This window comes from Capsella rubella, unplaced genomic scaffold, assembly GCF_000375325.1.
Source record: "Capsella rubella cultivar Monte Gargano unplaced genomic scaffold, Caprub1_0 scaffold_3, whole genome shotgun sequence".
In the NCBI taxonomy this organism is placed as follows: domain Eukaryota; kingdom Viridiplantae; phylum Streptophyta; class Magnoliopsida; order Brassicales; family Brassicaceae; genus Capsella; species Capsella rubella.
This window is the reverse complement of record NW_006238921.1, coordinates 6,991,383-7,010,254: the sequence shown is the minus strand read 5'-3', so window position 1 is coordinate 7,010,254 and position 18,872 is coordinate 6,991,383. Positions and strand designations below refer to the sequence as shown.

General features: G+C 35.6%; 5 protein-coding genes across 8 annotated transcripts; 2 read left to right on the top strand and 3 right to left on the bottom strand.

The window, feature by feature from the left end:
* Nucleotides 1-1,217: 1,217 nt before the first annotated feature.
* On the top strand, nucleotides 1,218-10,708 carry LOC17893202 (pre-mRNA-processing protein 40B). Of its 4 annotated transcripts, none has more exons than XM_023785961.1 (29): nucleotides 1,218-1,293; nucleotides 2,055-2,158; nucleotides 2,647-2,706; nucleotides 2,790-3,110; nucleotides 3,187-3,327; nucleotides 3,413-3,489; nucleotides 4,270-4,339; nucleotides 4,942-4,994; nucleotides 5,097-5,154; nucleotides 5,246-5,571; nucleotides 5,676-5,745; nucleotides 5,831-5,950; nucleotides 6,043-6,111; nucleotides 6,189-6,266; nucleotides 6,455-6,541; nucleotides 6,651-6,685; nucleotides 6,789-6,894; nucleotides 7,282-7,362; nucleotides 7,444-7,536; nucleotides 7,602-7,655; nucleotides 7,742-7,858; nucleotides 7,943-8,041; nucleotides 8,144-8,191; nucleotides 8,259-8,351; nucleotides 8,570-8,677; nucleotides 8,773-8,837; nucleotides 9,416-9,509; nucleotides 9,748-10,029; nucleotides 10,356-10,708. In XM_023785961.1, exons 2-29 carry the CDS (start codon nucleotides 2,126-2,128, stop codon nucleotides 10,470-10,472), a joined length of 2,955 nt encoding a protein of 984 aa, XP_023641729.1. In that variant the 5' UTR covers nucleotides 1,218-1,293; nucleotides 2,055-2,125; the 3' UTR covers nucleotides 10,473-10,708. The 4 variants fall into 4 exon arrangements, with proteins under 4 accessions (XP_023641729.1, XP_006299213.1, XP_023641731.1 ...); XM_006299151.2 differs by having other exon boundaries at nucleotides 2,638-2,706; XM_023785963.1 differs by lacking the exon at nucleotides 10,356-10,708 and having other exon boundaries at nucleotides 2,638-2,706; nucleotides 8,773-8,821; nucleotides 9,748-9,843.
* Nucleotides 10,709-11,771: 1,063 nt separating this feature from the next.
* On the bottom strand, nucleotides 11,772-12,594 carry LOC111831671. The gene has a single exon (XM_023786760.1). It carries the CDS (start codon nucleotides 12,543-12,545, stop codon nucleotides 11,811-11,813), a length of 735 nt encoding a protein of 244 aa, XP_023642528.1. The 5' UTR covers nucleotides 12,546-12,594; the 3' UTR covers nucleotides 11,772-11,810.
* A 790-nt stretch (nucleotides 12,595-13,384) lies between these two features.
* Nucleotides 13,385-13,880, top strand: LOC111831415. The gene has a single exon (XM_023785486.1). It carries the CDS (start codon nucleotides 13,536-13,538, stop codon nucleotides 13,728-13,730), a length of 195 nt encoding a protein of 64 aa, XP_023641254.1. The 5' UTR covers nucleotides 13,385-13,535; the 3' UTR covers nucleotides 13,731-13,880.
* A 174-nt stretch (nucleotides 13,881-14,054) lies between these two features.
* Nucleotides 14,055-16,165, bottom strand: LOC17891612 (pre-mRNA-splicing factor cwc25). The gene is made up of 4 exons (XM_006298021.2): nucleotides 16,012-16,165; nucleotides 15,285-15,531; nucleotides 14,886-14,934; nucleotides 14,055-14,737 (listed from the first exon to the last, which is right to left on the bottom strand). The coding sequence occupies exons 1-4, from the start codon at nucleotides 16,077-16,079 to the stop codon at nucleotides 14,187-14,189; spliced, it is 915 nt and encodes a 304-aa protein (XP_006298083.2). The 5' UTR covers nucleotides 16,080-16,165; the 3' UTR covers nucleotides 14,055-14,186.
* A 194-nt stretch (nucleotides 16,166-16,359) lies between these two features.
* Nucleotides 16,360-18,775, bottom strand: LOC17890553 (magnesium transporter MRS2-3). The gene is made up of 6 exons (XM_006297533.2): nucleotides 18,301-18,775; nucleotides 17,821-18,000; nucleotides 17,612-17,740; nucleotides 17,294-17,454; nucleotides 16,980-17,211; nucleotides 16,360-16,851 (listed from the first exon to the last, which is right to left on the bottom strand). Exons 1-6 carry the CDS (start codon nucleotides 18,727-18,729, stop codon nucleotides 16,564-16,566), a joined length of 1,419 nt encoding a protein of 472 aa, XP_006297595.1. The 5' UTR covers nucleotides 18,730-18,775; the 3' UTR covers nucleotides 16,360-16,563.
* Nucleotides 18,776-18,872: the final 97 nt, after the last annotated feature.

Below are 18,872 nucleotides of genomic sequence, written 5' to 3'. Positions count from 1 at the left end.
TCTTTTACTAATTTACTCATGCACTAGTTTTATTCAGATTATACATCTTGGATACTATAGTATGATCAACACTATAATTGAACTACTTGAAATCTAGAATACTAATTCCAGTTTCAAACCATATTTATATTATTATTTTATGATTATAATTTTTGTAAAAATAAGTAACATTTTTACATTCTAACCATTAATCACATTAAGAGGAGTAGGGTATTTAATATTTTCATTTCCTTATAATGATATACAGTAAAACCTCTATAAATTAATACTCGATAAATTAATAATCTCTATAAATTAATAAATTTCTCCGGTCCCAAGTTGGGACCACTGTAATTTTAGACAAATTTCGATAAAATAATAAGATAATAATTTTTTTGAAAATCTTTTGTAAATATATGGTCCCAATAATATTATAAATTAATAATTAGGTAAAATTTTCAAAATATATGTATATATAGACACATTAGTTTTTGTTAGAGTTTATTTATAATATTTTACTATATCAAAAATTGTAAGCATTTTCTTTCAAGACATAATAATTATTATTTTGTAATTGATTATATAAAATACTAATTATCATGATTAAATCTCATTTTTAAATATTTTTCTGAAAAAACTTTCAAATAAGGAAAATCTCTCTATAAATTAATAATTATTAATTTATCGATAAATTAATACCTCTATAAATTAATAGATTTTCATGATCTCAACATTATTAATTTATAGAGGTTTTACTGTATGTAGTTATGAGCTTGAGCCTATATACATTTTAATCAAAGCCCGCTAAATATGTTTGTATATTCATAGGAAGATAACCTTCATGGCCGTTAATCTTTAAAAAGGCGCAAGATTTTTGGGAAAAGTTGAGATTTTTACTAGGAGGAAAATAACAAAAAATTAAACTAATTGGAACTAAACCAAGCTACCAAAACTAAATCAAATTATAAGTAAATTCTGAGTTCGGTTTTACAAGAGTTGATTATTAATTTAAAGCAAACGACATTTGTTAGCATTCCTAAGGCCGTTCCAAATTAGCTTGGTCTGATGTCGTAAACCGGGAGAAAATACAGTAAAACCGAACTAAGAATTAACACGTGAGAAGCATTTGGGCCAAAACTCGTGATCATTTGGGCCCAGCTGAAGACACCAAATTGACCATTTTTTAGTTTTCTATATATGTGTTTTTTTTTCTTTTCCCGATTTTAATAATTTAATAGGTGAAGCGCAGTACCGTCGCGTTGGCTCTGAACTTTGAGTTCAACTTCTTAGTCGACTTTTCCTTGCCGGCGATTGGTAATTTTCTGCAATTCTTCCTTCTCTTCGCCGGAAATTATAGTTTCCTCTTTGCGTTTGTGTTTGAACTCTGTTATTGACTAAAAGCAGTTTTGAGAACTGTTTGAGGTTTTGGGTTATTTCCTCATTTCTATTGTTCTTATTAGGGTTTGGTAAGCGTTTTCTAAAGAAATCCGTATCTTTTGGTTGAATGATTTAGTTTCTAGTCTCATTTCTTTGTAGACTAGTTGTACTTTCCATGTTATCCGCAAGAGTGAAACCTAGAGTTGAAAATTTAAGCTCCTGAGTAATTAATTTAGTGCATCATTTTTGAGCATTTATCCACATGTTATGGCTGATTAAGTTACACAGCGTGGTTATAAAAAATTTAATAGTTGCTCTAGTGATCCATCCTAAACGTTTTCATTTATATTTCTAAACTCCATTTTATGATCAGATGAGTTTCTAGTAGAAAATTGTGAACTTACTTCGAATCACTCTTAATACTTGCTGGTATCTAAGTATTATGGCTAGTCAAGTCATGAATTTTTTGAATAGCTCGCTTTCACCCTCTGAAATCAATTTTTTCGTAGACTTGTCTGCAGATACTTGATTGAATACCTCCCCTTTTTTCATTGTATTGGGGTGTGCTGTGTCAATATGTATGCCATGCTGGATTTTCTATCAGAAAGTTTAGAAGGCAAAGTACCGCTGCTGCTTTCCTAGTGCATATACCTGTATACTAATTCACTGTCATTTTTCCTGTTTTTGTTGTTGTGCAGGTCTAGTGTTCTTTCTATTTTTCTTTTGGTGAGTCTTCCACTGGTGGCACTGAGGCTAATACTGTTGGAAGATGGCTAATAACCCTCAGTATCCTGGCATTCAGGTAGGCATAGATTTAAACTACTGACTGTGGGCACTATTTTTATCCGTTATCTGTTCTGTTTTATGTGACCCCTTTATTCCAATACCCTTTTACCCTGTCTACCTTGAGGCCGCTGGCTGTGGGTTAATTTCTAAATGCCTCAGACCATTGAATTATGTATTCAGTATTTTAGTATATCCATTTTGGCATATCAAGTATTCATGGCGCCTTTTATTGGTGTTTCCGCATGGATTAACAGAATTGATGAGCATGTTTTCATACTGATTTCTCTTTTCATTGTGTGGATAAGAAATTAAAGAGCGACTTCTATAGTATTAGCCTTTAAGTGTGCACTATAGTTCTGCGGGTTCCCATCTCTTCTGTTTTTCCCCACCTTTTTTTTTTACCTTCCAGGTACAGAGGCATGATAAAATTTGTATTCTTATATGATTTTTTTGAATTTTAGATCTAATCAGCATTTTTTTTCCCCTTTTCGAAAGCCATTCCAGCATCCTAATGCGAGTTCCTTAGAATTACCCCGAGGCTATGATCCATCCATGAACTTTCAGGTAATGTTTTGTGTCTAATATGTATGTGAAGACTATTTTTCAGCTCAACCCTTAACATGTGTTTTGCATATTTTGCATGCCAGTTTCGTCCTACCATTCAAGCTCCGCATTCTGAGCAAGTTACTCGATTGTCTTCTCATAACTTTCAATCTGTTGGCAGAGGTGGCACAGTGATGAACATTGGATATCCACCTCAATCTTACGCACCTCAGTTATTACATCATTCCCTTGAAAGACCTAGCCAATTAAATAAGGTGCAACCTGTGCCACTTGGACCCCCAACTCTAATTTCACAGCCAAATGTGTCAATTTCTTCTGGTGCCTCCATGCCTCCGCCTTATGTGCAAACTCCAGATATTAGTATGCCTGGTTTTGGAGGGCCAAGGGCACTCTTTTCTTATCCGGTAAGGAAGGTAGATATATTTGTATTTATATTTACTGAAACTAGATCTTGAGAGTCTAACTCTGTGAACCAAACAGATTGCAACATCTTACGAAGGTTCGAGGGCACCAACTCAAGTCACTGGATCAAGCAGTCATAATCAGGCACAACAGAGAGCATCTATCAGCCAGACAACTGCACAATCTTCTATCATGAATCCGACATTTGAACAACCTAAGGTTGTTATCTTGTCTCTTTTTGCAACCACCTTCCAGACCGTTTTTGGTTGCAATACTAATCTATATATACTTTTGTGACTTGAAGGCAGCTTTTTTTCAACCTATCCCTTCTCAAGAGCTTCTAACAGATTGGGTTGAGCATACCTCTGCGGATGGAAGGAAGTAAGAATTATAAGTACTGTGACTTTTATTTATCCTCTTTTAATTGTTTTGCTTGCGTTTTTCACATGTGATGTTAGGCTAAAATATAAACATTGAAAGAAGTTAAACTGCTAAGAACTTGGAAGCACCCAATTTGGTTGTGTAAGAGCTAACTATGGAAAAGATATGTCCACAATAAATATTTTTGATAGTTTGTGTAGTAGTTTCCATATAGACCACTGTGTGGAATTAGGAGACCACATCATTGGCTAATGCAAATGATAGTTTCTTTATTTATTGGATTTATGGATTTTTTTTTGTTCTTCGAGGAGGTAATTTTATGTGGTGTGTTCACTCAATGACCCTATCTCTTGTTTTCTTTTACATTAACTCTGTCTAATTTTGATACAAAAAAAATTCCTATTTGTTCTTCTGTCTGGACTTAGTATGAAATATTGAACTGGTGGCTTATTATTAAATATCAAGCTCAAGTTTTAGTTGAAGCAACCATAATCATGACATCTGCGATATTTATGAGTTTGATGTGCTGAAATCACTAAATTTTTGGCTGGGCATTTGGTTTTATTTCTATCTTTGCTGCAGCTAACGTTAGTGTTTGATGTTAGTAATGTTATGTTCTGTCTCTGTTTCCTGATGATTCATTGTCCTGCTTGCAACCATTGTGTATTTCCCAACCATATGGCACATTTTGTTCTCATTATTTAATTTGCAAATGAATTTATAGTAGCACCATTTTTCCAGGTGTAAGATGGTTGACAGTGATTTTTTGCGTGTTATTAGATATTTTTTCAACAAGAGGACAAAGCGGTCCACTTGGGAGAAGCCTGTTGAGTTGATGACTCTTTTTGAGGTAAGTTGTTTTGTATCTGTTTATGTATCTATTTGTGGCCTTTTAGATCTCTCGAAGTTCTATTAGCTAAAGAAATGTAGTTCTCATCATTTGGATATTGAGAGCTGTCTTGTGCCATGTTATTCCATATATTGCTTACTAGTAGCCATTATACCTTGGTTTGAAGTGGACGTGCTGTTTCTTTAATATGAATGTAAAATATTAGCTTATATCTAGAATTTCCAATGGTGCAAGCTTGTGTGATATAGGTGCTAGGTTTACACAAAAGTGACTGGAAATGCTATGGATTTCTTACATTTGCTCATCTTCTACTGATGAAAGGGATTAAGGATATAGTTCATGCCTCTCATCTAGATATTTTCTTACCCTAGATGAGGGCATACAGAAGGATACCTTTCAGTGTCTGTTAATTTTGACGTTCAGATATTCTCAGCAAGAACAATTGTGACTTTTCGTTGTGGCCAATATCCAGTTTTATGTTATGTGCTGGTGAACGGGACCATTATTCTTTCTCACTTTGTTCTTTTGTAATCTGAAGCAATGATAAACCAAAATTGTTTGAGTCTATAGTAATGTATAGATATGTGTATTTGCTGATACAGAGAGCAGATGCAGGAACTGACTGGAAAGAACATTCAAGTCCTGATGGAAGAAAGTGAGTGTGCAACTAAATTTCTTTTTATATTAACATACAACTGATGAAAAATAAAATTCTCCATCTGTAGCCTCTAATGTTGTATTTTTCATATGATTGTAGGTATTACTACAATAAAGTTACCAAGCAATCAACATGGAAAATGCCTGAAGAGATGAAGGTTTCTCTTGTGCAAAATTATTTCTGTAATTCTGTGTTTTAATTTCTGCGTTTTTTTTGTGTAACCCATAAATTGTAAATCTTCTTGCCAGACTGCGCGTGAACAAGCAGAAAAAGCATCTGTTCAAGGACCTCAGCCAGGAGGCATTATTGATGCTTCTAAGGTGCTGTCTCGTTCTGATACTGCATCGACTGAAGCTCCTACTGGTCTACCAAGCAAAACATCAACCTCTGATACCAGTGAGAAACTAGCTCTTTCTTCTGATTGGAAGCAGCCAGCTTCAGTTCCTGGAAGTTCTTCTCCGGTCGAAAATGTTGATGGAGCTCAGATGATTGCAGATAAAACATCACTATTGTGTGATATTGCAGAAACTGATGGTCCTTCTGTCACTGTGACGAAAACTTCTGCTGCTACATTGTACTAACAGTTGTAGCAATTTTATCTCCCTTTCCCTTTGATGCTATTTAGTTATAGCTGTGAGAATCTCGACCTAAATAAGTTTCTATTTACTATCTTGACAGGGTTAAGAAGGATGAAATTTCAGTTGGGATCACTGGAGATTCAGATGACATATCAGCTAAAACCACAAATGTATTTGAAGCTATGCAATGAACATTTCTTGTTAGCATATGTTTCTCTTGTATCCGCTTATCATAATTGTTCACCTGCTCTCTAGCAAGGTAGTGGGACTGCACCAAAAGAAAGCCAAAAACATATGGTGGAAAGTGAAAGACTTGAGAGCCAACCAGAAGAAAAACAAATTCATCAAGATAATTTTTCTAGTAATAATAAATTGGTATGGTTGGTCTGATAAAAAGATTGGTTTTATGTCCATGAGTATATTTTGGTCTTATCTGTTTGCATAAATCTATTTACTTTATTTTATAGGAACCCGGGGATGTATTCAAATCACTTTTAAAATCCGCCAATGTTGGACCTGACTGGACATGGGAACAGGTGGTACAACTATTGTTATTAGCTGTTCTTTGACTCTTTGAGCATGTATCTGAAGTTTCAGATGGTTTCTGTTGCAGGCCTTGAGAGAAATTATTAATGACAGAAGATACGGTGCGCTAAGGACTCTTGGAGAGCGGAAGCAAGCCTTCAATGAGGTTACTTATTTTTATTGTATACCCTAAAACTAACAAGATAATTTATCAGAAGAAAACTAAAGATTATTTAGATGTTTGGATATAGTAGTCACATTAATTCTTCTCCAGGTTTGAACAATGATGCTTAAGTGGTACATCTGGTCATAGATGTTAATTGTGTTTTGTTGGACTGTTTTTTGTTGAATCAGTTCTTACTTCAAATGAAACGATCAGCTGAAGAGGAAAGGCTAGCGAGACAGAGAAAACGGTATGAAGAATTTAAAAGGATGTTAGAGGTAAGTTGAACATCTGCTGCTGCTTGATATTTCATTTTTAGAATATTTTGGAGTACGAAAATTCACCTGAATGCCATTTACGTTATTTTGGACATTGATTTTTGACCAGGAATGTGTGGAGCTTGCTCCTTCAATGCGGTGGAGGTTTGTTCTCCTGAACTTTCTGATTATGATTCCCCCCCCCCCCTTCTGTGATCATTCTTATAGTGTAATTTATTTTGTGATATGATGTTCCTTTTCAATCCAGCAAGGCTGTGACAATGTTTGAAGACGATGAGCGGTTCAAAGCTCTTGAACGAGAAAAAGACCGTCGTAATATTTTTGAAGATCACATCAATGAGCTAAAGGAGAAGGTATTAAAGGGTGTATATATTAGTGACTCTTATGTTGTTTGAAAAGTGACCACATTTTTGTTTCTCCCATCTATTTCTCTTTTCTGTAAGTATGCATGCATTTTTGACATTAATTTTCCACTGGAAATATTTCGTCAAAAGTGGTCATTGGGGACATTTTCTCAATTCTTAACTTTATCGTTCATTTGAAACTTCATATCTGTACGTTTTTATTTATATACAAGTGTGTACCTTCTCTGGAAATTTGAATTTCAATTATGACATGTGTTTTTACTCTTTAGACTTCCGAGGATGAAATATTAAATTGTTTTGTTCAAAGTTTTGGCAGTTTTTTTTTTTTTTTTGTAATTTGGGCTCTGTTGTTCCTAATGTGGTTAATTTTATTAGGAGCGGGTGAAAGCTCTTGAGGATCGCAAGCGGAACATAATTGAATACAGAAGATTTTTGGAATCTTGCAATTTCATCAAGGTTTTTGTACCTCTTCTTTATTCTTCATTTTCCACGATATACTGTGCTAATTCATTCTGACTCAATATTTTCTATCATCAGTCTAATAGTCAATGGCGCAAAGTTCAGGACCGCCTAGAAGTGGATGAACGATGTTCATGCCTTGAGAAAATTGATCAGCTGGAAATCTTTCAGGTTATTTCATTGATAAAGAACTAAACTTCCCATTCCACACTTGGCTAATCTTAATTGTTGTACAGGAATATCTGCGTGATCTAGAGAGGGAAGAAGAGGAGAGACAGAAGATACAGAAGGTACTTAGGTATTTGGCCTTTAGTTAACATCTATTTGCTTGCTATATTGGACATTACGTCATTGTATCTGTTATTCATGACAACAGGAGGAGCTAAAAAAAGCAGAGAGAAAGCATCGTGATGAGTTCCGTGGGCTGATAGATGAACATATTGCAACAGGAGAGCTTACTGCCAAAACCAGTTGGCGTGATTATTTAATGAAGGTCAAAAATTGTGTCACCCAGAATAATTATTCCATTTTAAGTATTGAACCTTGGATTTGATACAAAATAAATTTGACATCTCAGGTCAGAGATTTACCAGTATATTCAGCAATTACCTCGAATTCATCTGGAGCTACTCCAAAAGACTTATTTGAAGATGCGCTTGAGGATTTGAAAAGAAAGGTACTAGATTCTTCTCAATAGTCTTATTCATTTTCTGTCCCTTAGTTCCAGTCTTCCAGAATTGGCCACCTGTGACATATATACGTGTTTTTGTCTTCACAGTATCACGATCTCAAGTCTCAGATAAAGGATGTATTGAAGTTCAGAAAGGTAGTTGATTTATTTCTGCAAACAATATGGATTTTATAGGTGATTAATAATCTCATTTTATTTCCAGGTAACATTATATGGTGGATCGACATTTGATGAGTTCAAGGTCTCCATTTCCGAGGATATCAGTGTCTCATCTATTTCAGACGTTAAACTAAAGGTCTGTAGATCTTTTCCTTGACCTTTATTTTTTCATTTCCAGATGTTGTGTGAAGATACACTGTCTTCTTGCTTCTTAACACATAAACTAGTGTAAGCACAGTAAAGCTGAGCACACTAGTCACTGCAGTGTTAGCATATTCTTTTATTTAAACTTTGAATGTCTCAATTGAATATGACTGCAAAGTGCAAACTATTTGTTTTGGTATTGCTTCTCAGGTAGTTTTTGATGATTTGCTGGAAAGGGTAAAGGAGAAGGAAGAAAAAGAAGCCAGAAAACAGACACGGCAGACTGAAAAATTGGTGGATATGCTTCGCTTTTTTAAGGTGTGGAATCTATTTGGTTTGATCCAATAAATTATGTGATGGGTGAACTTTTAGGTGGTGGGCTGGCTTCTCCCTGATTATTTATTTTGGTGCAGGATATAACTGCCTCTTCATCCTGGGAGGAATCAAAGCATCTAGTTGAAGGTAGTGAAAGATGCCGGTACGTTTTTCATTTATTCTAACTCTTCATGCTCAAGTTCATGAGTCATGACTGGTTCTTCTTCGTCTGCTATATTTAAGTCTTCTAAGTTCTAACTTCCGTTCTCATATGCCTCTTTAACTCTATCACGAAATTGTCTTGCCGTTCAAAAAGAAAAAACAGTGCTTTTGAAAATGGTTTCTTATATCAATATTACACCAACCATGTTTGTCTTTCCTTACGGGTACTTTTATGATTCAGATGACTATATTACCCTGCGTAAGGGTTTGTGCTTTTTAAAAGTAGGTTTTGGCAAAATGGCTTTAATTCATTTTTCACCTGATTTTACGGTTCACGCTGTTTTAGTGTCGCCAAATATTGGTCTTTTGCTTAATGTTACCGCTGGGTTTATGCAGTTCATGACCACTCTTCTTCCTTAGCCTATGCCTTTTATTTTGCCTCAAGGCTTTTTACCAGAGGACTTAGCTGCTTGCTTACTTTATGGATTCCACATCCTTTTCTTTCTTCATGGGAAAATTGTGCCTTTTCTACTTTCAAGTATGGTTATTGTCTATTATTTAATACTTCTGTATATGTAGTACTATTGGCGATGAGAGCTTCCGGAAGCATACATTTGAAGATTATGTATCACACCTCAAAGAGCAATCAAAAAGGATGAAACAGCACAAGAAGGTAATGGTGGATTTGTGTTTATGAAACAGCCTTCTCGAGTTTAGTATTTAACTTTTTTTGTGTGTCAATCTACTGGAGTCAATTTAGACTGTAAGAGGAATTTTACAGTATTGAGAGTCTCTGCTTGTTGTAGCTGCTATAATTATTGCATACTAAAATACTTCAACGTTTGGATATAGATGGACTATTATAAACTGATGGCATGTCCTCAAGCTCACAGAATGTTATATTACTAAAGGTACCCGAGGATGTGAGAGATGAACATGACAAGGGGAAAGATAAATACGGAAGAGAAAAGGACAGAGTCCGAGAAAGAGACAGTGATGATCATCATAAGAAAGGTGCAGCTGATAATCACAACCATGATATGAATGAACCCCATGGAAGAGAACGTAGAAGATCAGGAAGAGATAGCTATAACAGACATCGAGAAAGACATACTAGTGTGAAGGAAAGTGAGACAGACCATCTCAAAGAATCCCATAAGGCTGGTGGTGGCCACAAGAAATCAAGAGAACAGGTACATTAAATCACGTTAGTCACCCTATTTTCAAGGGAGAGATTTATACAAATAGAAACTAACCATAGTTAGACTCTATCTAGTAATTGAGAAACCGATAGAGAAGACTGTGGTGTAGTGTTATTCCATATCTCTCTCAGTGACAGTTAGTTAGTACTTGGATTGGTTTCAGAAATGCCGCTTGTACTGAAACTTAGTGTTGAGTTGGGTCCAAAACCATTTGATGTAAAGATATGTTTTACTGTTAACAGACAATGTCGATCCCTTGAACCTAATTCTAAACAGACAAATGGTTTAGCTTCATATGAGTTTTTCTGATATTGCAGCGAGGTTTGGTCCCTGAAGCAGAGGATGAAGGCAGGGAAAAGCGGCGTAGAAAAGAGGAAGAGAGTGAGAAAACAAAGGTAGAGGAGCTTGAAGATGGAGAATGTGGTAGGTATTGAAAAATCTATACACCCAAGTTAATATCGCTCTCCCATGTTTGGAGATGATGTTTACGCTTCGAATTTTCTTGGATCGAATTTACTGATACCGTTTCTCATCATAACCTATTTCGTTACGACCATTATGAATTTATGATAAGCTCTAGCTTTATTTCACGTAATGATGACTAATGACTAGTGAGAAACGGGTGCGTATGTATTTTTTTTACTTATTCTTTTAATCTTTTTTTGGTATATCAATATTTGTTGAATTATTATTATTCTCCGTTGAAAACTTGAAACTAAATTTTTAATAGAATAACTTCCTTTAAAAAAAACAATCATTTCTTCAATTTCTAACTATGCAGTTTTCATTTTGATAGTGTTGATGGACCGTTAATTTTGACAGTTGAAGAATTTATCTATATTGTTTGTATAAGTGAATTCATATATAATCTTTTTTTTTTAATTTTTTTTTGTCATCGAATTCATATATAATCTTTGTAATTTATTTTCTATATTATTGTAGATTTTTTTCTATGTATTAAAATTTCATTGTAACTCCGAAGTACTAATCTTATTTAATAAAATTGTCTTAATTCATATTTTTTTAGATTTTAACAATTAAAAAAATATGGGAAAATATCTCTATAAATTTATAATTATATTTTATACTATAAAATAATATATATTAATCTATAGATAAATTACCAGTGTTATACTCTATATGTTCTACATATCTATAATTGATTAAATATCTTGAGTAGGTTCAATACTTTTCTTATCTGAAATTTATTAGCAAGAAAGTCATCATTTACTAAGATTTTCATTTGGATTCAGCTTTAAGACTGATATTATATATATTTCTTTTATAGATTTGGGTTCAACTTTAAGACTGATTTTATATGTTTTTAAAGATTTGGGATCAACTTAAAAATTGATTTTTTAATTAATATTTGGGTTTAACTTTATTACTGATTTTATATTTTCTATTTTAATTAAGATTTGTGTTCAACTTTAAGATTGATCTTTTTGTCAATAAATCCATTTATTAGGTAATGAATCTTAATAAGATTGCGTATATACCTCTTCCCAGTCAAAATATATATTTTTTTATTTGCCAAGATTTCAATGGATATTTATTGAGATATTTAACTTTTAAAAAGTTATAGTCTTCTCCTATATATTAAGTACCATAAATACTAGAGATACTATACTTACACACATTTGTTTCAAAAGTCTTATATAAAGAGCTATATCTGTTCAGCTTAAAATACATCACATTTTTACTCTTAAAACATTACAAAACAAAGAGAAGCAAAAACAAAATATGAGAGGGCTTTTTGGAGTTGTGGTGCTTCAATTCTTTTTTCTTACATTGTCTTTAGCCACTCGGGAAATAATTTCATTTTCTTTACCAAATGCGGAGGCAAAGAGAATAGATTCAAGTGGTTCAAACAATGAAGAATCTTCACACCCTCCATCATTTTCTAGAGCAGTTGTTGGAACCAAGAGATTAGTTCCGAGCGGTCCGAACAATGAAACATCTCCACCTTCTCCATCGTTTTTTAGCACAGATATTGGAACGAATAGATTAGTTCCAAGCGGTCCGAGCAATGCAACCTCTCCACTTTCTCCACCATCTTCCAGAGACAATATCCGAGCGAATAGATTGGTTCCAAACGGTTCAAACAATGAAACATCTCCACCTTCTCCATCTTTTCCTAGAGCAGATATTGGAACGAATAGATTGGTTCCAAGCGGTCCGAGCAATGCAACCTCTCCACTTTCTCCACCATTTTCCAGAGACGATATTGGAGCGGAAAAGAGATTGGTTCCAAGCGGTCCGAACAATGCAACGTCTCCACCTTCTCCATCATTTTCCAGACACGATATTAGAACAAAGAGATTAGTTCCAAGCGGTCCAAACAATGAAACGTCTCCACCTTCTCCATCATTTCCCAAAGCAAATACTAGATCAAACTGATTGGTTTCAAGCGGTCCAAACAATGCAACATCTCCGCCTTCTCTTCTATTTTCTAAACCATATATTAGAACAATAAAAAAATTAGTTACAAGTGGTCTGAACAACATAATATTGATATCCTGATTATTTTTTTCTTGTCTGTTTTGTTAAACAATATTTATGTTATGAGTTTTTATAAAACTTTATTGAAGTTAAAGTAAAGGTTTCTGAACTACTTGAAATTTACTCATTTGGCCTTAGAATTTTTGAGACTTCTGTAGTTGTCAAGTTTCAATTGCACATATTAATCGTTTAAAATAATTTATAACATTCTCTTATATATCTAATTTTTGATTTAGAAAAATATACGTGAATGTCTTAGAAGACTGATTATTCTTTACCTTATTCGAATCGTTGCATGATATATTTTTTTTTTGGCTAAATTGTATTTTGGAAAAATTGATGATATATTATTAAAACATTTATACATATAATTATATTTTCAAACAATGTGTATACGTGTGATTGGGTAAATCTCAGATTTTTATTATAGTTTTTAATAAATCTTTAGGAATGAAACATTTTTGAAAACTGAAAGTAATATTGAAAGATGAGCATTTCTTAAAGTTTTCCCTAAATTTGAAGTGTTAATTAACATGTTATACATATCTACTACGACTACGTTACGATGGACTAGCATCATTCCATTACTGTTCCATATGTGAATGCAACGGAGAGATTAAAGAGATTCTCTATTTTTCTTTGTGTGTGTTAAATGTTTTTAAATGTGATTGTTGACAAAAGCAGAGATGTGATTACTGATGACATCAACAGTAGTTGACTGAATTTAATATTTTAAAAGTCAAAGAAGGACACCTAGTGGCAATTATCGAAAATATCTCGAACTCAAAGCCTTATTTGCCACAATCTATTCCATAAAAAAACAAAAGAAGGTGTACAACTCAAGAACATTTTTATAACGTTGTTTTACGGTAACGCACAAATATGTCTGAGGAGCTTATTAAACTAGAAAAAGATCTCCAAGCGAAGCTTCTCTTTTAGTTGACTAGAGCTCTATAGTAAAGAGAATCAAGAAGAAGAAGAAGAAGAAGAAGAGGATGGGACTACAGTTGGAGAGTTTGATGGAGACGATAAAGTCAAAGGTGGGTTTGCTGAGGAAGAAGAAGAAGCCTTACATCAAAATGGATAAAAGCTCCAGCGTCAGAGTTGCTATCCGTCGTAAGAAGACCAGAGATCTCATTGATAAGACCTTAAAGGTCGCTGATCGTCCTGGCAAACGAACTCTTTTCTGAATGAATATTTTGTTTTATTTTCTCAGACTTTAATTGCTCTATAGTTGTTGTTATTTGGTGTTTTTGATTCAAGAGATCAAGTTTGTGATAATATGTATATATACTTTCTGGAAAATAATAACTATATAGAAACATCAAATTTTTATTCAAGGTTGATCGAAGAAACAGGAAAAGTTGTATTCAAATCTGGTATAGCTGACTTTTAGTGATAGGGTGATGATCTTTTGAGTCAGTCTTACATTTATTTCTGTCGGCAGGTCAGTCTTATTTTAATGGAGTTTATTTGTAATCTCAACCCCTGTAATTTAGATTAAACAGATGAGGTGTTCGTTTGAAAATAGAGGAGAGTTTCATTATATAAACTCAGATATCATCTTCTACAATTGCAAACTGAGCCACTAAAGTTTGAAGGCAACTCCAGACTAAAAAAAGAAGAGACATGGACTCACATTGGCTTTAAGAAGCCAACAAGGTTTCAACTTTTGCAATCTGTTCTTCCTCTGTGGCTCTAGTCGGACTCTTGTTTGCCTCCTCGAACAGGTCATGGTCCCATTTCTTCTCATTCCTTGTCCAGCTTCCGTCAAACCCACTTCGTTCATTGCTGCGGAATCTGTTGTCTCTATCAGCTCGATAGCTCTGTCTGCTTCCCGCACCTCTCACATCATCTCTGTTCCACACTCTGTCTCTTCCCGTTGCTGGTCTCTCATGTCTTTCTGAATGCATATTGCTCCTCCAGTTTCTCTCGTTCTGTCGGCGATGGTTAAGATTTGTGTCTCTTGCCTCCTCAGTTGTTGGTCTATCTGTGTTGTTCCCAGATTCCTCTGGAAGCTTCTTCTCCCTGAAGGCCGGTCGATTCCTAGAGAGTGCTCCTTGAGTTTTGTCGTCACTCTCATGGAACCTATCATGCCGCCACGAGCTTTTGTCTTCGTCTTTACGATGCTGGGACTTCTCATCATCTCCAGCTCTTCGATTACTCTGATCTCTTGAACTTCTCCACGATCCCCTCTCTTCAAAATTTACAAGCAAGTAATAATACGTTCATTAGACTTCCCAATTCTTTTAAAAGTATATACAGCTAAAAACGTGCATATACATTTACACTTACGAGTTAATGGGATGAAGAAAAGGAAGAAGGGAAAATTTGGGGAGACTTACCAAAAGTTGCTCTTCTGTCATCCTTTCTGTCACTACGATGATCATCATGCTGTTATAAGACACGCACAGGCAAGCCAAAGATTACATATATCTCAGCATTGGAAGGTACTCAACTGTGCAATAATCCCATCAAATCAGCACAAGATAAAAGGGTCAAATATGCATTAGATTGCAATGTAGCAATTTATTATCTCATCAAAAAGTATAACCGATCTAATGCAAGATAAAATATTAAAATCTTTTAGCCTTTTCATGGGCAATGAAGCTTAGAAGAAAAAACATTCTGTCAGACCAAAAACTTCCAAAACCTCACATGAGCAAAAACATAGACACACACAGAACAAGCAATACCAGAATAGTAACAAAAAGAACGTGGAAAATAATCAAAGCTTTAGGAACCTGATGATATGGTCTAGGACGAGATACATCTGACAAATGGGAAGCTTGTTTCTTGGTCTCATGATGTTCGGAATGCTTATTTTCACTGTCTCTTTTCAAACCATGAGCATCAGGTTCCAATGGCGCAGCATCTCTCAAGGAATGACGTGGTTTTTGCTCTGTGGCAGTACCATCTCTAACATCCAAATCTTTCTTGCTCAAAACTCGTTCAGCTTCAGGTTTGCCATCTCTTCTTGATCTCTTGGGGCTATAGACAAAATATATATGATTAGTAGCGGAACTGTGTGATAAGATCTAGTAAGAGTGATTTCTGAAGAGCTTGCTTGCTAGAGAACCACCTCAAAAAACTAGTACCAAAATAAATTATTATGTTGAAGGGTAGAAGTGTGCATTTATGTGTGTATAGGCTCATGTTTAGGCTCTAGACAACTATTGACCATCTTCTACAAAAATCCCCACTTTACGAGAATGAATGTGGCCAAATTAGATCATAGGAAGATACAAAACAAAATCAATCCAACAACAGTGATAAGCATAAATTCCACAGTATCAGCTTGCATTTCGATTTCTATACAAAAAGACACGAGCTCCCCAGTTGTTCATAACGGAATTTTACTAGCTTCAATTGGTCATAGATAAAAACTAACGAGGGAGATGAAGATAGAGTAGCAATCTCCAGAGGAACAAGTTTGAGTAGTGTAAATAATAGTAGGGGAAGCAGGCAGACCTGGGTTCGCGATCGATTCTAGAACTAGATCGTTTAGGGTCTGAGTCTCTGCTCTCTCGCCTCGACATGGTTCCTCTTCTCGACTTCTCACCCTCGAGATTTTTAGGGCTTTTACATAAATCTCTTCTCTTCCCTCGGCCTTGCCCTGCCCCTGCAACAATTTTTATCTAATTCCCACTCCGTCAGAATTGTCAATTTCCTCAAAAATTACAGTTTCCACCTCTAATTTCTTGATGTTTCAGAAATAACCCCCATAAGTTTCAATTGTGTTCACAGCCATCATATAAACCCATAATTTGGTTCGTTTGGGATTTTTATATATGCATTAACTAAAGATACCAAAACAGGTAAGAAGAAAACAATGCAACTTCTTTAGATGGCAATTTGTTTGGTTTATTATATTGAAAGTATGCAACTAGCAAAGGAGACGGTTAAAACCTAAAAAAGATTTGAGAGTAAGATCCTCAAGAAGAAAGGATATACATAAATTTCGTTGGTTTTTAAATAGATTTGTGGCAAGAGACTTCATTCTCCCAAATATCTTGGCCGGACTCATTCAAGAAGGCGCTTGTACTTGCACCACCCGATGGCACCAACGTAGAGGAATATACTTCCCAGAGAACCTCCAATCACTGTCCAAAGAAATCTTCCTGGACCATTTTTATCATCCTTGAACAACTCTATCGAAATATTCATTCCAAATACACCAGCAACTGCTATAAAGGCACTCAACACCAAGGTAGCAGTCGTTAGCATCACACCCATCTGCAGAAGATGATTCTGCTTGTCATCTAGCATTATGTTGATGTAGTCCTCTGTGTCATCCACATACTCCCTTAGCTTTTTCACCAAAACAAACACAACCACAATGGATTTGATTAAAATGAATATCATCACCTAGAAGAGTGTGATATTTATCTTAATGTGTCTGAAACAAGAACCAAAAAGCAATTGCTCTATTTACTTACTGTTGATAGTTTGTTCAGTGTACCATCGATCTGCACGAAATATGCTTCCAAAAGCATTTCAAGCTCTTCAACATCTAATTTGTTGGTCATGGCACTCCGGGTTGAGCTTGTATGTGTCCCACGACTATTTCTGCTAAGTGCACCATGTGCACTCATCAGAAGATCGTGAGCATCATGTGCTTGAAGATAGCTTTCATCTCTGTTAGCCTCTGATGCAAACTCGGTAGGAAGCCTGGCAGGTTGTGGTAACAAGGCTGATGTTAAACTTATATCATAACAAATCAAGATAGTATGTCCATAAAATAGGTACATGCCTGTCATCCTCGTCTCCTTGAGGAAGATCAACCTCGAAGGTATCACTCTCATTCATAGAGGAATTTGACGAATCCTCAAGTTTCTGAGCTAACTTCTCTGTCAGATACATCTCAGCCATATCCTCATCATCGTCTAGCAGATGTTCTAGCTCGTCCCTAACCTAGAACATGCACATATATACAAGAGAAAGAAGGGTTTAAGAATATGCAAATGTGGTTAAAATATGATGATCTCTTAGGTTCACAACTAAGAGGATAAAATGATAAATCCTTATCATAAGATCAAAAAGGAGCAATGGAATGTCTGAATCATAACACCTTCTGAACACGTCCAGTTATTGCAACCAGCCTGCTTTTAATCTGTCGAACCCGCTCCAAATTGAGGGTACTGATCTTGGAAGTAAGCTTGTCCAGGGCTGGGTGAGCCTCTAACTCCAATCTTAAGGCCTACATAAGAAGAATGAATCAAACACCAAACAGGAGAAGAAAAAAGGCTTTGTCTTGGAGCATTAACAAAAAGTATTCACCTCATGTTCCAAACTGCTTGATGCAGCTTCAAGACAGGCTTCCAGAGCAACAAACTCAAACGGAAGAACCTTTGATCCATCTTGATTCTCAAGACTTTGCTTCGCACCCTTCTTGGCTTCACTCCCTTGATCCCCAGATGATTGTGGCGTCCCAGCTTCTCCCTCAGAGCTATGTTCCTCCTATACTCGACACACAGAAAGAGAGCAGAGAATGATTAATAGCTAACTTTGAAAATAATAATCTTCACACAGCATCACCATTTCACAAATCACAGAAACAACCATTTCTCAACACGATATTAGGTATCATATACAGGCACCATTGTCCATCATATACAGATTTAGCTACCAACCTCAAATTCCATTTCACAAACAATGCATAAGGCATAAACCAAAATCAGCGAATAAAAATGACATTACACAAGGAGAACACACGAAGCTCCAAATGAATAGTGAAAAAACCCTAATTTCTCCAATTACCTGAGGATTAGTGGCCTGATGGTGACACACAATCCGCCTTTTCAACTCCTCAATAAAGGGTGACACCGAAGGATCCTTGGAATTAAGCAACAAAACTTCCTGCGCAGTGATGATTGCCTTGATATGCTCCAGATTGATAACAATCGCTCTCTCTCGGCCCAGAACAGTCGACGGATACGACAACAGTGGATCGAGAATCCGAAGATCTCGCGCCGGTAATCCCGTTCGTCGCATGATGGCGTGTTTCCCTTCTTCCTTAGGGTCCGCGCTCCCTGACGAGTTAAGCACCAACCACGACCTCACGCCTACGCCTTTCTTCCGTCCGCCGCCTCCACCCACACCGGCGGGGTACGGAGGTGTAGGTTGTCCAGTGTTTGGCGTTGATGGATTCGTATTGAAATTGAATTCTTCGGGTCTAGCTCCTCTCATGGCGTACAATTGTTGTGATCAGAGATCGAGCAGCTGACGATATCTTTGAAGTGAATATTTGCGAATCAATTTATATATAATCCGGCTCGTCAGCCAAAAAAAAAGGATTAAAATGGTTAAGCTTTAGCCCCAAAAAAAAAAAA

Coding starts and splice junctions, on each gene's coding strand:
- LOC17893202 (XM_006299151.2), top strand. CDS start 2,126: ATGGCTAATAACCCTCAGTATCCTGGCATTCAG. Junction 3,490..4,269: donor ACCTCTGCGGATGGAAGGAA/GTAAGAATTATA, acceptor GCGTGTTATTAG/ATATTTTTTCAACAAGAGGA. Junction 7,537..7,601: donor ATCAGCTGGAAATCTTTCAG/GTTATTTCATTG, acceptor ATTGTTGTACAG/GAATATCTGCGTGATCTAGA.
- LOC111831671 (XM_023786760.1), bottom strand. CDS start 12,545: ATGTTGTTCAGACCACTTGTAACTAATTTTTTTATTGTTCTAATATAT.
- LOC17891612 (XM_006298021.2), bottom strand. CDS start 16,079: ATGTCGAGGCGAGAGAGCAGAGACTCAGACCCTAAACGATCTAGTTCT. Junction 15,532..16,011: donor AGAATCGATCGCGAACCCAG/GTCTGCCTGCTT, acceptor TTTTGTCTATAG/CCCCAAGAGATCAAGAAGAG. Junction 14,935..15,284: donor GTCCTAGACCATATCATCAG/GTTCCTAAAGCT, acceptor GTCTTATAACAG/CATGATGATCATCGTAGTGA.
- LOC17890553 (XM_006297533.2), bottom strand. CDS start 18,729: ATGAGAGGAGCTAGACCCGAAGAATTCAATTTCAATACGAATCCATCA. Junction 18,001..18,300: donor ATCAGGCCACTAATCCTCAG/GTAATTGGAGAA, acceptor TGTCGAGTATAG/GAGGAACATAGCTCTGAGGG. Junction 17,741..17,820: donor CAAGCAGTTTGGAACATGAG/GTGAATACTTTT, acceptor CTTCTTATGTAG/GCCTTAAGATTGGAGTTAGA.
- LOC111831415 (XM_023785486.1), top strand. CDS start 13,536: ATGGGACTACAGTTGGAGAGTTTGATGGAGACGATAAAGTCAAAGGTG.